Consider the following 14081-nt stretch of genomic DNA (forward strand, 5'->3'; position numbering starts at 1 on the left):
CCCTTTGGCCTCTGAAGCACCCTCCTGAGCTGCATCACTGGAGCCAACCACTTTCTACCAGGCCATCTGCACTTGGTCATGCTGACAAACCAAACCCATAATCAGGTATCTCCAGCTTTCTCTGCAGATAGTGGTCCTTGTTCCTTCAGCCCAACCCTTCCTTCCTTTCCCTTCTAAATCCCAGGCCACATATCCAGCTCCTGGCAGTGACAAGCTGAGGTTCCCTGCTGCTGCTCCCTTTGTGCTGCTGCTGGTTTTCTTGGGGCCACAACATATCTGTGTGTGGCTTTTACACCTTGGTCATGAGAAATGCAGTCCCAGTGATGAGATTTCTGAATGAGGGAGCTGAACTGCACCAGGCTATAATAACAGTAGGAGCATGTGGGGAGAGGCCAGCCAAGTGCATCCAACTCATTTCCTCTCCTATTAAGTCTGCCCTGCTTTTGTTTGACCCAGACCAAACCTTGCTATTAATGGCACAATGCTGTGGAGGTCGCAGATGATTCTGCTACAAGCAGCTTTGTGGATTCTGCTTGACTAAATGCATAAGCAGGGCTTGGCTTGCAGATACCATTACTATGTGATTCATGCTGTAGAAAGTATGTCAGGCAGCTGTGGTGTAGGCAATGCCCAGACTGGGCTGTTTTGCCAGGGGAGCTCTTTGTCTCCTTCACAACCAGCAACCCAAGCGAGCAAGGAGGTTAAATGGTGTCATATCGCTACCCCTGGCTGTGGCTGAATTCTGCTGATGGGTGCTGGTAGCCTGAGCCATGCACATTTCCTCTTCCTGATCTTGCCTGCACACTTTCAGCCTGCAAAATCATTTTTATGCTGAAGGAGAGAGCTCTTCTTGCTGTGCACCTGCAGCCAAATTGATGGCAATTCTTGCCCTCTTTTGTTGTGCTTGCCCCTTATAAGTTCCTAGAGGCAACCTGAAATGCTGTGCTCCTGGACTAGCAAAGGAATAAAGCAGGCAAGGCTGTGCTAACATCTCCAGGCCTGAAAAGAGTGCAGCCCCAGTTCAGAGCACCAGTAGCTGGCCCCAGCATCTGGCCATCTGTCCCTGCTGAGGAAGAGAGCCTGGCACAGCAGGAGGCAGCCACGCCCCAGCCTCTCCCAGCCCCAGCGAGATTGCTGTACTCTGTGTGCTGGAGGGGGGGACATCCTCCAGGGACACTAGGCTGATGGATGAAGGAAAAGATCCAGCTGGGCTCCTGCAGCAGAGATCACAAGGTCCTCCCTTCTCTGCAGGAATCACGTGAGGATTACCCTCCCATCCTGCTCAATGACAAGATCACATCTGGCAGCCCAGGGGGTCACAGGTTCTGACTCCTGTGGCCCTCTCTGAGCCACACAGGACACACAAGAGCACCAGCCCACTTCCCTGCTGCACCCTGCAGGGAAGAAGCTTTGGCTGGCAAGTCCCTCCTTTGGAGTGACATAAGGGGGAGGTGGATGGAGGGTGGGAGATAGAGAGCACTGGGCTGGGGCCATGGCAGGGATGTGCAAGGTCACCGACGTTCAGCACTTGCTGAGTGTGGTCCTCAGCATCTACAGCAGTGAGCAGGACTCCAGAACACCTGAGCTGGGGCTGCTCTTGGGCCTTCACACACAACCATTGTCCTGCTCAGCATCAGCTCCACTCTCCCCAAAATGGTGCAATTCTCATCTGAACTTGTGTCAGGGATTGCAAACCCGAGCCACTCTCACTCCTGTCAATGTGAGAAATGCACTGTGCTGCCACCTCCTGCCATTATCTGCCCCACATCCCCCAAACCCCTCCTCATGCAGAAGAGGAAAAAAGGTTTTCACATTTTATTTCAATGAAGTTTGAGTGTCTGAAAAGCAGACATGAAAGCCCCTGCAAGAACTTTCAGACACACAGGGAAAAGGGGAAACTTTGCCACTGGCTCTTCTCCACAGTTTTGTTGTAGAAATGGTTTTAGCTAGCAGCTTCCTTAACTTCTCAGTCATAGGGCAGTGTGAATGGGTGCCAGTGGTGTCTGGAAACAGAGGTGTGCCAGCCCTTCCTGCCTGCAGAGAACAAAAATAACTGGAGAAGATAACTTGAGTGTACTTGAACCCAGGTGGCAGAAATAGAAACCCAAACAGTTTGCTTAAACAATACAGTTGTTTAAAATAATAAGGCTGATTATTTTGGGAATGGACCTTCTATTTCTAAGTCTCTGGACAGGCTTACTTTTGTAAAGATAAACCTCTTCTCATATAGCAAAGAGGTAGAAACTTCTGGTAGGAGTGCAGTCCTGGTCTAGTGTGAGTCCCCTATCACAGAACAAATGAACACTTGCCCCATCCCAGAGCACGCCCTGGAGAACCGGGGGCCTTCAGACGCCCAAAATACCCAGGGTATTCTCTCCAGCCCTGACACAGGAGCACCCCCTGAATCTGTGGGCAGCCCCTTAGCTACTCCCTCTCTGCACTGCACAGTATTTTGTGATCCAGCAGGGCCCTGTGTACCTGGGCAGGCTCAGCCCTCTGCCTGAGCAGCCGGCCCCTGGAGACTAACCATGGGAGGTGGGACTTCCACCTTCTCCCAACAGCAGCACCTGGAGAGCAGGACTGAAGGTCACCCAACCCATCAGCATGGGCTGCAAGCAGCCAGTAGCTCACAGGGACATGGCTCAGCTCTTGTCTGGGAAGAAAGTATGGAAAGAACGTGTTTAATGAGATTTTCTTGTGTGCTCAGCCCATTCAGCATGTGGCTAGACTGCACAAGGAGATGGGCACCGAGTGCTGCTGAGCACACTGGCACAAGCACGCACATATATATGGATGCAAGCAGGCAGGAAAATGTGTTTCTGGTTAAATGTGGGGCTCAGAATCCTGTTTCCAGCAATCAGTGTGGAGGCTGAGTCCACAGTAACCACTCTGCTTGATGATGACGATGATAGAAAGCCCACCTCCCTGCTGATAGTGGGTAACATGGTGACAGTCCTTGCTCCAGCTGGGCTTGTCACCTTGCTGGCTATGGTGGGAAAGGAAGTTCTGTGCTGGGGAGTTTCAATCCATTTAATTTATTGCCATTGGTGATAAAAGCGAAAGCGTAGAGCCAGAGACAGCTCCTGTGAAGAGTTTATTGGTGTAGCTGTTTCCACTACAGTCAGAGGAGTCACAACGCACAGAAACAACAGGCCTCCTACACTACACAGGGAGGACAGGACACACACGGCCACAGACACACAGAGACACTCGTCTCTCCGCCCCGGGCCCTGTAGGGGGCCAGGCTGTGGGCAGGACCTGCTGCAGGGGAGGCTCCTTTCTGTGAAGGGATATTTCTGCAGCCTCCCGAGGAAGGCATTGGACCCTCCTGGTAATGAAGCACCCACCATCTCTCGCAGGAGCCAGGCTGGGAAGTGGGAATGGGGCAGCGTCGTCACCCAAATCCAACGATGAAGTGAGCATCCCATCTTTCCCTGGAAGAGCAGTCCAGCTCTGACCATTAGGAAGAGGCTGGGCTGCCTTTCTCTTCTGGCACTACTCTTGGAGTTTCCAGGGACAGCGAGGGCACCATCAAACAGTTTCTGGGCCAGTTTTGAACAAAGGCTGCAGGCTCAGGGACACCCCAGCAAAGAGCTCTGTCAGGTGGAAAAGTGTGATGCACAGCAAGTCTCACCTGAACCCAAGGAAGAACTTTACTGAACAGTGACTGAGTACTGGAACAGGTTGCCCAGAGAGGTTATGGAGTCTCCCTCACTGGAGATATTGCAGAACTGTCTGGATACAATCCTGTGCCATGTGCTCTGGGATGACTGCTTGGGCAGAGAGGTTGAACCAGATGATCCACTGTGGTCTCTTCCAACCTGACCCATTCTAAGATTCTGTGGAGCTGCCCAGAGGCAATGGGGGCTGAGTGCTAGGCACTCTGAGTGCTGCTCCTTCCCACCTGGAGGGCACTGCTGGGTGTGAAAGGTGATCTCAGTATGGCAGCTAAACTGGGGTTTCAGGGACCTTCTTGTAGGCTTGCAGGGAGCCAGACTCAGTGGATCACTGCACAAGAAAAGGGAGGGGATCCAAAGGACTGTTTTGTGCCCCAGCACTACATTTTTTGTATAGCTTCTTAAATAAGGTTTGTTCTCAGACAGGAATTGGGGATCAGGAACTGGGATACAGTCCTGTGATGAGCGTTTACTCCTGCAGCCTCTGTGGAGGTGCAGAATGTCAGAGGACTCCTCTTAGTTCCTGCAAGAGGGCAAGCATTGAAGGTTTCAGGACAACTGCCTGTCTCCAGCCTTCCCTCCCTGTGCAGTTTGGCTTTGGAAATAAGGCTGGGAAAACTGAAGAGGGATTGGAGCCAAACAAGCATGTCAAGCAAGAGCTGAAAACAGTCATGTGGGAAGGTGACTGGACAGAAGATGGTCTGGAGGATTGGGCCAGGGTCCCAGTCCCTGTTTGCCTCTCTGCCAGGCTGCAGCAGCCCCTTAGGCCAGCAGCTGTGGCAGAGGCCTTGTGTGAGCACTCCTAGAAGGGGGCAGAGGGAGCAGGAGCAAGGCATCTGCCAGCTGAATAAGATTACTGGCCTGGGAGAAGAGGCAGCTTCTAGCCCATTCCTGTGAGGGCTCAGTGTCACGTACTGAGCTACCCAAGCATCATGGTAGTGGAGGGGAATGGAGTGGCACCAGCTGGCATGGTTCCCCTTCATCACCTGGAGACCAGGCACAGGCTGCCTCCAGCAGGGAGGGGACAGACCCCTGACCCATAAGCACTCAGGACCCACACAGCTTTGGGATGTGAGAGGCATCTCTCAGCCCACCGGTCCAAGAGGAGAGAGACTCACAGCCTCTGCTGAGGGAGCGATGGGGCAGCCAGAGCCGGGGCTGCATCCTGCAGGGCTATGGAACAGCCATTCATTGGTCCAGGTAGGAGACAGTGTGACTCACAGCAAGTCTCCAGTTAGTTCTTGGGAGGGGTGAGCAGGTGTGAGCCACCTGTCTCGGAGCAGGGAGGGCAGCTCCCAGCTCACACAGGCATGTGCAGCTCGTTGTACTCGTCCCGGCCATCCTCATCGAAATTGGGCTCCGCATCCTCCGAATCCAGCTGGGAAGAGGCAGAGACCAGGCTATGAAGGCCACAGCTGCCCCCAATGTGGGGTCAAGTCTGGCACAGAGGGATCAACACACAGCAACCCAGTCAGCTGGGCTGTGATGGGAAAAGCAAAACTCTTTTTCCTTCCCCTCTTCCAAGCAGACTCCTTCTTTAAACCCTCACGCCCATCCATGCGTCCCCAGCCTGATGCCCTTTCTATTCTAATGCCTGGGGCTTTAGTCCAGCACTGCAGCAACTTCCTCTCCCCCTGCTGGCAGCACTCACTTCTGGGTGCTGCTCCAGGCTCTCCAACAAAAGCTCAGGATGTTGACAGCAGCAGAGGCGCTGCCAGCTCCTGAAGAGCTGCCAGCACCCTGGCATTGTGGTTACATGCTGAAGCGCCAGCAGCCATAGGCTCTGATGTGCTTCTGGGCTGTTCTTGCTGCTGATTCAGTGGGGAATTGGTGTGTTTCTTGATGAATGAGCCACAAGATGGAAGGGGAAATCCTTATTCCAGGCCTCTGCCTGGTAAGAACCTCTTTCTTTGCCCCAGGCTGCCCATCCATCTCATACTGCACTCCCAGGGCTACAAGATCCAAGGAAGCCCTCCACCCACTTACTGCCGTTGAGCAAGAATCCCCAAGGCTTTGCTGGCCCATGATCCCCCAGCCTTTCAGGCTGCCAAATCTACTCAATCTCACTCCAGTGTTGCAAGCTAGGCTGAGGACAGCTGTCTGCTCACCGCTTTGAGCTCCCTGTCGTGGAAGAAGCGGGGCAGCACGAAGCGTCGCAATGGCACTGTCATGATCAGGACAAAGGGGAAGGCCAGCGATGCCACTGTAGATTTCACCACCCAGAGCAGCACAATGCAGGCCAGTTGAATGCAGGTGAAGAGATTCATTCTCCAGGTCTTCACCTAGTAGGTAAATCCAGTCTAAGAACACATTATCTTTCTACACAGATTAACAAAGACCCAACTGGCAAAACAAAACTCTTCTGCAATAGCATAGTACAGCAGAACACTGCTGCTGCAGAGTCTACCTGCCTTAGTCTACAGCCAGGCAGAACTCCATGACACATCATCCTTTGTGCTACCTGGCAGCATACTCACCTGGTACTGCAGTGTCCCTCCACCTCCTCAAGCAGCACATCGCTACTACAAACTGTCTGTCCATCCATACACCATCCTGGCAATACACTCCTGGGAGCAGCCTACCAGCATTTTACCACCTCTGTGCACGCCTTGCACTTACTTCTCAGCACAAACTTGTAGCCAAGCAGGGTCACCAAGCCATGTATCACTCCAGCAAAATACCATCCTCCCCTCTTCCGCCTCTTCTTAATCTTCTCATTACCTGGTTCTGTGCAACCTGCCTTTGCTCACCTTGACAACGTAGATGTGGTCAGGGTGGTGCTTGGATGGCATGAAGATCAGGAGCAGGCGCTCGTAGAGCTGGATGCCAGTGAGCGATGTAACCCCCATGTAGAGGAAGATGCCGAAGAGCACGGCCAGGGGGATCTGCCGCAGCATGTTCCCCATCACAATGGACAGACCTGCACAGACACAGCTCAGGGTACGTGTGTCCCACACCAGCCCCTCCACAAGGCACCTCAGCCTCCGTCCCTCTCCCACCTCCTCTGTGCCCTGGGGTGCAAGGCAAAGGAAGCTCAAAACGGGCGGGTTGGGCAGCCCTGCAGTGAGCAGGCAGAGCACATGGGGCAGGGACACAGATTCCAGTGCTTGGTGCTGCCCCTCCCCTCCCTTGCTCCCTGAGCAGAGGCTCACCGACGAGAGCAGCAATAAGCACTCCGGTGACACGCTGCTCCTTCACCTCCTCGATCCTGGGCTTCTCCCCGGGCGCGATGGCCTTGCTCATGACAGTCAGGGCGTTGACGTGCGTGACGGAGCGCACCGTCGCTGCCGTCAGCCAGGGCAGCCCGAACAGAGCGCAAAGCCCCCCCATGGTGCCAATCAGCAGCAGGTCCAGGTGGAAGCCAGAGCCTTTCAGCAACTTCCTCTCCTTCTTGCTAACAATCAGCCTGAAAGAAAATAGAACCTGGCTCAGTGCAAGGCCCAGGGACACCACTGCAGCTGGGGACAGCAATCGCTCTCTGGACACAGCACACAAGGGAATAATGAGAAGATGGCTGAGGAGGGGGATCCTGGCTGTCAGCCTCAGGTTAAGAGTTTCCTCCTGTGCTTGGCTGAGCCAGGTCTCCACCACACCATATGCCAAGAGGGGAGCCAAAAGATGATGGGAGAAACCAAGGTACAGTCTGAAATGGCCAGGATCCTGCTCTTGCTGTTCCTCTGGGATGTCTGTTGCATCTCCAAGTGAACCAGCACCCATCCTGGCCTTGCCTGTCTAGGGGTTAGCAGAGGTCAGAGGGGGAAGTACTCACGTAGTGATCTGTGTCTCCATGAAGATAAGAATGAAGACCAGGAGGGCAGGGATGGCAGAGGCAAACATCATCCACAGCGGAAAGGTCCCACTACTGCCCATGGGGTGGATGAACCAGCCACGCTTGTGAGGGGATGTGACCGACAGGCCAGAGGGGACATTCAGCTTCTGGTGGTGCAGTTGCAAAACCCAGCAGTTACTCATTAATACAAACAAGCCCACAGCCTCACACAGCTTTGATCCTCCTGCTCTCCCTGGTCTGAATGCCTCAGATGATGGGATAAGCCACCCTGAACCGAGCAGGACTTTCTCATGGATAATCCCCTTCAGTGCAAAAAAAACCATGTTCCTTAACATGAGCCTGTGTCATTTCCTTTCTGCTACTTAAATTCCCTTCATTTTTTCCAAGAGACCAAGGAAGTATCTTCCCTCAGGAACCTCGCCCCCATGTCAGTCCTTGCAGATCATGGTTAAAATGCTCCTTGATCTCTGTTTGGACCAATTAAGTATTCTGAACTATCTACCATTTTCAGAGGTGGCTTTCCAGACTTTCCAAGGCGTTTCTGAGACCTTTTACAGCACTGTTTTTGCAGTGCAAACCCCAGAAGTGGCCACATTCTGTGGAAATGACCTCACCCTGACCATGTTCAGAGGGAATATCATGTTTGTGCTCCCATCTGACACACAGACCCCTAGCTGTACATCATCCTGACCCTGCGTTCATCAGCATTTGAACCCTTGGCTCTGTGCTCTCTACAGCAATTTCTGCTATCTGCACTGCAGGCAGAGTTTATGATTTGCATTTATGTTAATCAGCCTAAGTATGAATAATATTTCTGGAATGTTTGTCCTTGAGTTAAGCTGTGTAACTAAGCACCATTTTCTCAGAAAGCTTTGTACATATGCTGAGTTATTACTAAAATGATAATGCTTTTGATATTAACTGCAGAAGTGTAGAAGGGTATGAAAAGAATGTAACAAAGTGCATGATTTTACTAACGTCTGATAGACTGAAATTTTTCATTGAAATTCAAATGAATAAAAATGCATTTGGATTCCACCAAGCCTTGGGCTGTTTTGATAAAAAGCTTGCATGATGAACAGGAAATACTTTTCACCCTCTTCCCAATCTTAGCAAAGAAAAAAACAACAAAAAACCAACCAAACAAAACAAAAATATATAACTCCATATCTACTGAAAAAGGAGAAAAAATGAAACCTGTGAGATACGTTTGTTCAATAACATGAAGTTACCAAACGTGAGTTTGTGCATAAACTGGGGAAAAAAATTGTGTTTGAGATAAAGTGATCAAAATATCAGTATCCTACAGTTAAGAATAAGTATGTTGAGTACAAAACTCATGACACTAAAACCATTCTACATGTCACCTTCTACATTGTGCATAAACAATTTATGTCTTGTTGATTGACTGAAAGTGTTTAGAGATACAAACAAGGAATGAACTGCACTGAATCTCCATAAAGCCCCCAAGCCCTCCCCTACTGACAGCTGGAAGACCAGAGGGATACCAGGACATGCCAGTCCCTGTAGCTCTGGCCTCAGCCTCACCAAGACCCTTGGAGCTTCCCTTCAGCGTGGGAGTGAGGTTGAGGAGAATGTTTCTGTTTGCTTTGTGCTGTTAAGACTAAAGAGGCAGGAAATACAAATTCCCATTGCACAAGAGAACCCAGTGCCACAGGGGTTATTGCTGAGCTGCAGGAGAGGTTCCAAGGGCAGTGCTGGCACCTACCTGTGTGTATGTGTCAGTGATGGTGTAATCCACCAGCACCATGACCAGGATGGAGATGGGGATCCCAAAGTCTCCGATGATCCGCCGTGCCTGCAGAACACAGCCCTGTCACTAGCAAAAGGAACAGGCCAGGATGCATGCATCCTGCTATGGCAAAGAGAAGCCCCAGATGGGGCCAAGCACCACTCCAAACCTGAGCACTGCTGATGGGCAGGGCAAGGAAACCCAACCTTGACCCATGGGGCTGTGCATCCCACTGCCCACAAAACATGCTCTCAAATGACTGGCTATTTGCTCCTGTTGGCCTATTTGGACAATGCTCCAGGTATTACACAAATATCCTGCAAGTAGAGAAATGCCCAAAGAGAAAAAGCTGTAAGCTCTTCTTCTTATATTCTAGGTTAACAGACTTGTACCCAGCCCAAGGAGCTTTCCCAAGGTCCAAAGGACTTTCCTGTACGCCTCACTGGAGAAGGACAGTGCAGATACCATCATTAACAGTCAGCTTTTGTCTGCACTCTAGGGTGGGCTACCATCCCTCCTGCAAGGTATTTAAAGGATTTCTGGTGTTTCTCTGGAGGATGCACAAGTGTTCTGGAGAACAAAGGTCTGTAGCCAGAAGCATTATTTGTTTGGCATGTCCCCTGTCCTTAGCATGTGAATCCCAGGAAGGGCTCACCTTTCCTCCCAAGAAGCGGCTGTTCTTGAACTTGCGCATAAAGAAGGCAATGAAGAAAGTGCCGAGCATGAGGATGAGGGAGAGCAGGGCAGTGTTGGGCTGCATCCTGGTTCCCAGAGACACGGCATCCGTGGGGAGCACGCTGGCATTCAGGCTGCTCTGCACGTTTGGTGGGTAGAACTTCAGCAAAGGATGTTCTGCAAACACCTGAGCAGGTGAGAGAAGCAGCAGACAAGTTACTGCAAGGAGGGGCAGGGGGCACTGTCACTACTGGGGCAGGGGGAAGCGGAGCTGTCCTGCTCTGTGGAGAGGGGAGGGCAGTAGATGGTGGGCACGGACAATCCCAGCATCCGTCACCTCGCCTCGCAACCTACCCAGCTGGAGAGGGTTGGGGGGAGAAAAGTGGCCCCTCTTTAATGTCTCCTGCAGGAAGAGAAGGGGAGAGAGACATTAGGGCTCTTCCTGCCACCCTCTGTGGTAGCACAGGAGCCAGCTGGGCTGAGGCATGAGACCAGCAAAGAACTGCTCTGTAGAACGTCTAGGAAAGTTGTGGCTGAACTGGCCCTGTTCCCTCGCCTCCTGTGTGCTAAAGCAGCAGTTTCCTGAGGGATTAAGAGATGCAGCAGCCCATCTCCCCAGGGAAGGTTCACCTTGTACAGTTTGTAGAAGGTCTCATAGATAAAGATGAGGGAGATGAGGAAAGCAAAAATCTCCTGGGTGAAGGGCGAGATGTAGCGCACCAAGAAGCTTCCTTCTGCTGCCACGATAATGAAGATGAAGACGATGAGCCACAAACCAATCCACACTCTGCCTGTCAGATACTCAATGCCCTGTGTCTGGCAGAACTGAAAAGGAAAGGGGAAGGAGTTACTCATGGCTCCCCAGGCTTCTTCCTGCATTCACTCCTCATTAAGATCAAAGACTGTCCTGGAAAAAAGCTTCTACATCTGCTCGGGCATCCAGCACAGAATCAGTGAATTCATGGCTAGAATCACAGGTGAATTTGCAGACTTTGCATTAGCACCTGACAGCTCACACCAAGCAGGTCTTTATTGCTCCAGTCTTTGTAACAGTACCTCCTTCATGCTCAGCTGAAGCCAGCCCATGCATAATGATTCCCATCCCACCCACAGGGAAGTGCTGTTGCTCAAACACAGCTCTCCATTGCTCCATGCACTCAACAGCACAAGTCCGTTCCCTACAAAGGAGATCCTGAGCATCCTGCCACAATCTCAGACAGCACCTTGTGTTGGGACACTTGTATGTGTGTAGAGAAAGGCTCCCACGCTGTCGCCACAGAGGACACCATCCCACTGCCTCTGCTCATCCACACACACCAACTATTTCTGGGACAAATCACATCCCTCCCTTTGCAGCCCTCCTCAGTACCACCACAGGCAGAGGTACTCCTCTGTACAGTGACTGGACAAAGCAAAAGCAGTGAGAGGTGCAGTCACAGGAGAGCAGAGAAATTGCCACACTGCAATAACATCACCAGCTCTGAACTCTTGACAAGGTGAAAATCCAGCTGTAGAAAAAACCCATGCTTTTACAAAGATACAGACAGGCTGGGAGTCAGAGAAAAGGAGAAGAATTAGATCTACTACTTGAAGGTACAGTAATACAGGGATGCTTTCAAGAGCAAAGAGGTCATGCTACTTGAGAAAGAAATATATCCATCCTGGCTGGCCAGGATACCTCTGCACATATCCTTGGGCTCATCCTCAGAGGTGGGAGTAATGTATGTGACACGTCCCAAACAGGTGGTACACTGAACGTTATTGGCTTCCATACAAGGAAATCTGGACACAGGCAAAAGTGGTGAAATGGTCTTTAAAGGACAACAAAATTTTAGGATGCAGCTACAAGTGCTCATTATGCCAATGAGCCACAGCACAGGGCTGGGGGACAGTGCTCTCCTCACAGTCAGCACATAGAGGAGTGCTGTTATCAGTGTCACACCAAGGAACAATGGATACAGCAACGGGAGGTATAAGTCCCTGTAGTGGGACCTGCAAAGGGTCAGCAGAGCCAAGGGCAGTCCTGGCTGAGCTGAGAGCAGCTTGGAAGGAATCTAAGAGTTCACACTAACAAAGACCCTTTGTAGAGCTGAGAAATGCCAGCCGCCCTCTCCAGAGCAAGGACAGAGTGAGCAGGTGCCAAGCACAGACACTGCCCCACATGTACCTTGTAAAAAGCTTCTTCAAACACCAGCAGAGGCCCTGAGAAGCCAACGACAAGGAGTGGCTGGGCTCCAAGCAGGGAGAAGAGGATCCCTAAAACCGAGGTGGAAATTATCAGCTCGGAGACCCCCATGAGACCCTCAGTCTTCTCTCCTGGGAAAGAGAACAATGTATGAGTGTTATAGCCTGGACACAGGCACCATCACCACAGACAGGCAGGTTGCACAGCTCTAGGCAGAGGATGCAGGTCCCCATCCCATCAGTCAGAGATGCCCTGTGTTAGGCAGGGAGCATGGAGGGAGCCCAGGCAGCCGAGGCTGGAGAGGCCAAATGGCAGGGAGGGAACAAGACAGTAGCTGAGGCACAGCACTACCACTCTCCCTGAGCAAACAGCATCAAAGCCCACCCCAGAACAGCATCACACAGACACAGCCAGTGTCCCAGAGTGCAAAGAGCAGACCAGAAAGCAGGCCCATTACCTAGGAGTCCCCCGAAGGTGATGGCAGGAGAGAGAGCAGCAAAGTAGATGAAGAGAACGGCTGCGAGACACTGGCTGTGCAAGGCGTCTCTGATGTCACTGAGGTATTTGGGGTACCTGCGCTTTATGTCCCGAACCAGACCTCCAAAAAATATCCCGGTTCGCTTCAAAGGGTCGTCCTCAGCTTCCTCCTCTTCTTCCTCAGCTTTCACTTCACACAGCTCTGGAGGTGCATGGAGGGCAGGGCTTCAGCAAGGAACACAGCTGGGCCCTTGGGCTGTCCCTCTCCCCAGTACCTCACAGAGCAGGACTTGCCAGGTGGGCCCCTGTGACAGCACATCCCACTGCCTCAGCTGCCCCAGACACCAGAGCTGCCCACAGTCACTGTCCTGCTCCCCTTGCCTCACTCCCCACTTCCCACTGCAGGAGCCAGACCCTGCTCACCCTTCTGCTGGGCTCTGGGAAGGGAGGACTCACTGGGACACACAGAGCACTAGGCACAAACTTGCCCAAATGTGAAACGAGAGACCTTTGGCTTCCTGAGCAGTCCCCTCCTTCATGGACTTCTGCTCCCTCTCCTTCCTCTTCTTCAGCAGCAACTTCTGGAAGGTGGCAATGGATTTGAGCAAGTCTTTCCCCTCCACCTCTGATGGGGGGATAACAATGCTACAATCCAAGAATTCGTTGATTGCATTGAGGAGGTCTTGGCGATCGTCTGCCATGTATGCAGCCTCATGGAAGTGCTGGAAAAGAAGCAGGGGAAAAAGAGAGAGGGAGAAGGCTCAGACCAAGACTAGAACCAGCTACCTACAGCCTGGAAAGACAATGCTTGCTGTGACCTTTAGAGTAACATTGTGCCCCTCCATCCACTAGTTGTCTCACCACTGCCACTCTGTGACCCACACTCCTGAATCCCACCTCCTGTTTTGATGAAGAAGCTGGTAGAGTCCTAAAGCACCACAGTTAGAAAGCACAAGAACCGTGACCTGAGCAGGGAGTATAAGAGACTCCTGGGAGTCTCCACATGGGAGACAGAGACAACGAGAAAATAGGAATCTACAGGACAAGGGAAGCCATGCAAAGGAAACCAGGCAGAAAAGGGGAGATATTTCTGACACCAAGAGCAGGTTAACAAGGAAGGACTAAAGAGACTAGGCAGGGAGGTGCTGGCAAACAGGTGGAAGTGCTGCACTGCCTCTGGAACATGCCTCCAGAGAAAAGGCTGGAGGATGATGAATGAGTGAACAGCCTGTAAAGGAGGTAGGGGACAGCTAAGGTCCCTGCAGCACACAGACTCCCTGGAGCCACAGCTTCAATGTAAATGATACTGTACTCTCTCCACGGCGCCAGGACTGTGTAACCTTGCTGTGGCCAGCCTCGGCTGCAGCAGCTGGCTCTGCTCTTCCAGCAAGGGGAGCAGAGACTCAAACGAATGAGGTCAGCCCACAAACACAGCACGGAAGCTGGAATAGCACCTCACCTCTTCTGGCTAAAAACACATTCTCAGCTGAGCCCTGCATAACCTCAGGGAAGGAATCTTTCAAT

At 51.9% G+C, this 14081-nt stretch overlaps 1 protein-coding gene across 2 annotated transcripts in view; it reads right to left on the bottom strand.

The window, feature by feature from the left end:
• Positions 1 to 3076: 3076 nt before the first annotated feature.
• SLC4A3 (solute carrier family 4 member 3) overlaps positions 3077 to 14081 on the bottom strand; it is a 33374-nt gene continuing 22369 nt past the window's right edge. For both annotated transcript variants that reach the window (XM_079310952.1, XM_079310953.1), the window contains 11 exons: positions 13066 to 13279; positions 12538 to 12759; positions 12063 to 12211; positions 10526 to 10720; positions 9876 to 10082; positions 9197 to 9286; positions 7447 to 7613; positions 6830 to 7083; positions 6428 to 6597; positions 5786 to 5959; positions 3077 to 5055 (listed from right to left, as the gene is read on the bottom strand). In XM_079310952.1, the coding sequence (XP_079167078.1) occupies positions 4978 to 5055; positions 5786 to 5959; positions 6428 to 6597; positions 6830 to 7083; positions 7447 to 7613; positions 9197 to 9286; positions 9876 to 10082; positions 10526 to 10720; positions 12063 to 12211; positions 12538 to 12759; positions 13066 to 13279 (1920 nt within the window). In that variant the 3' untranslated portion in view covers positions 3077 to 4977. The remainder of the gene's footprint in view (positions 5056 to 5785; positions 5960 to 6427; positions 6598 to 6829; positions 7084 to 7446; positions 7614 to 9196; positions 9287 to 9875; positions 10083 to 10525; positions 10721 to 12062; positions 12212 to 12537; positions 12760 to 13065; positions 13280 to 14081) is intronic.

Source organism: Erithacus rubecula (genome assembly GCF_903797595.1).
Source record: "Erithacus rubecula genome assembly, chromosome: 8".
Lineage (NCBI taxonomy): Eukaryota > Metazoa > Chordata > Aves > Passeriformes > Muscicapidae > Erithacus > Erithacus rubecula.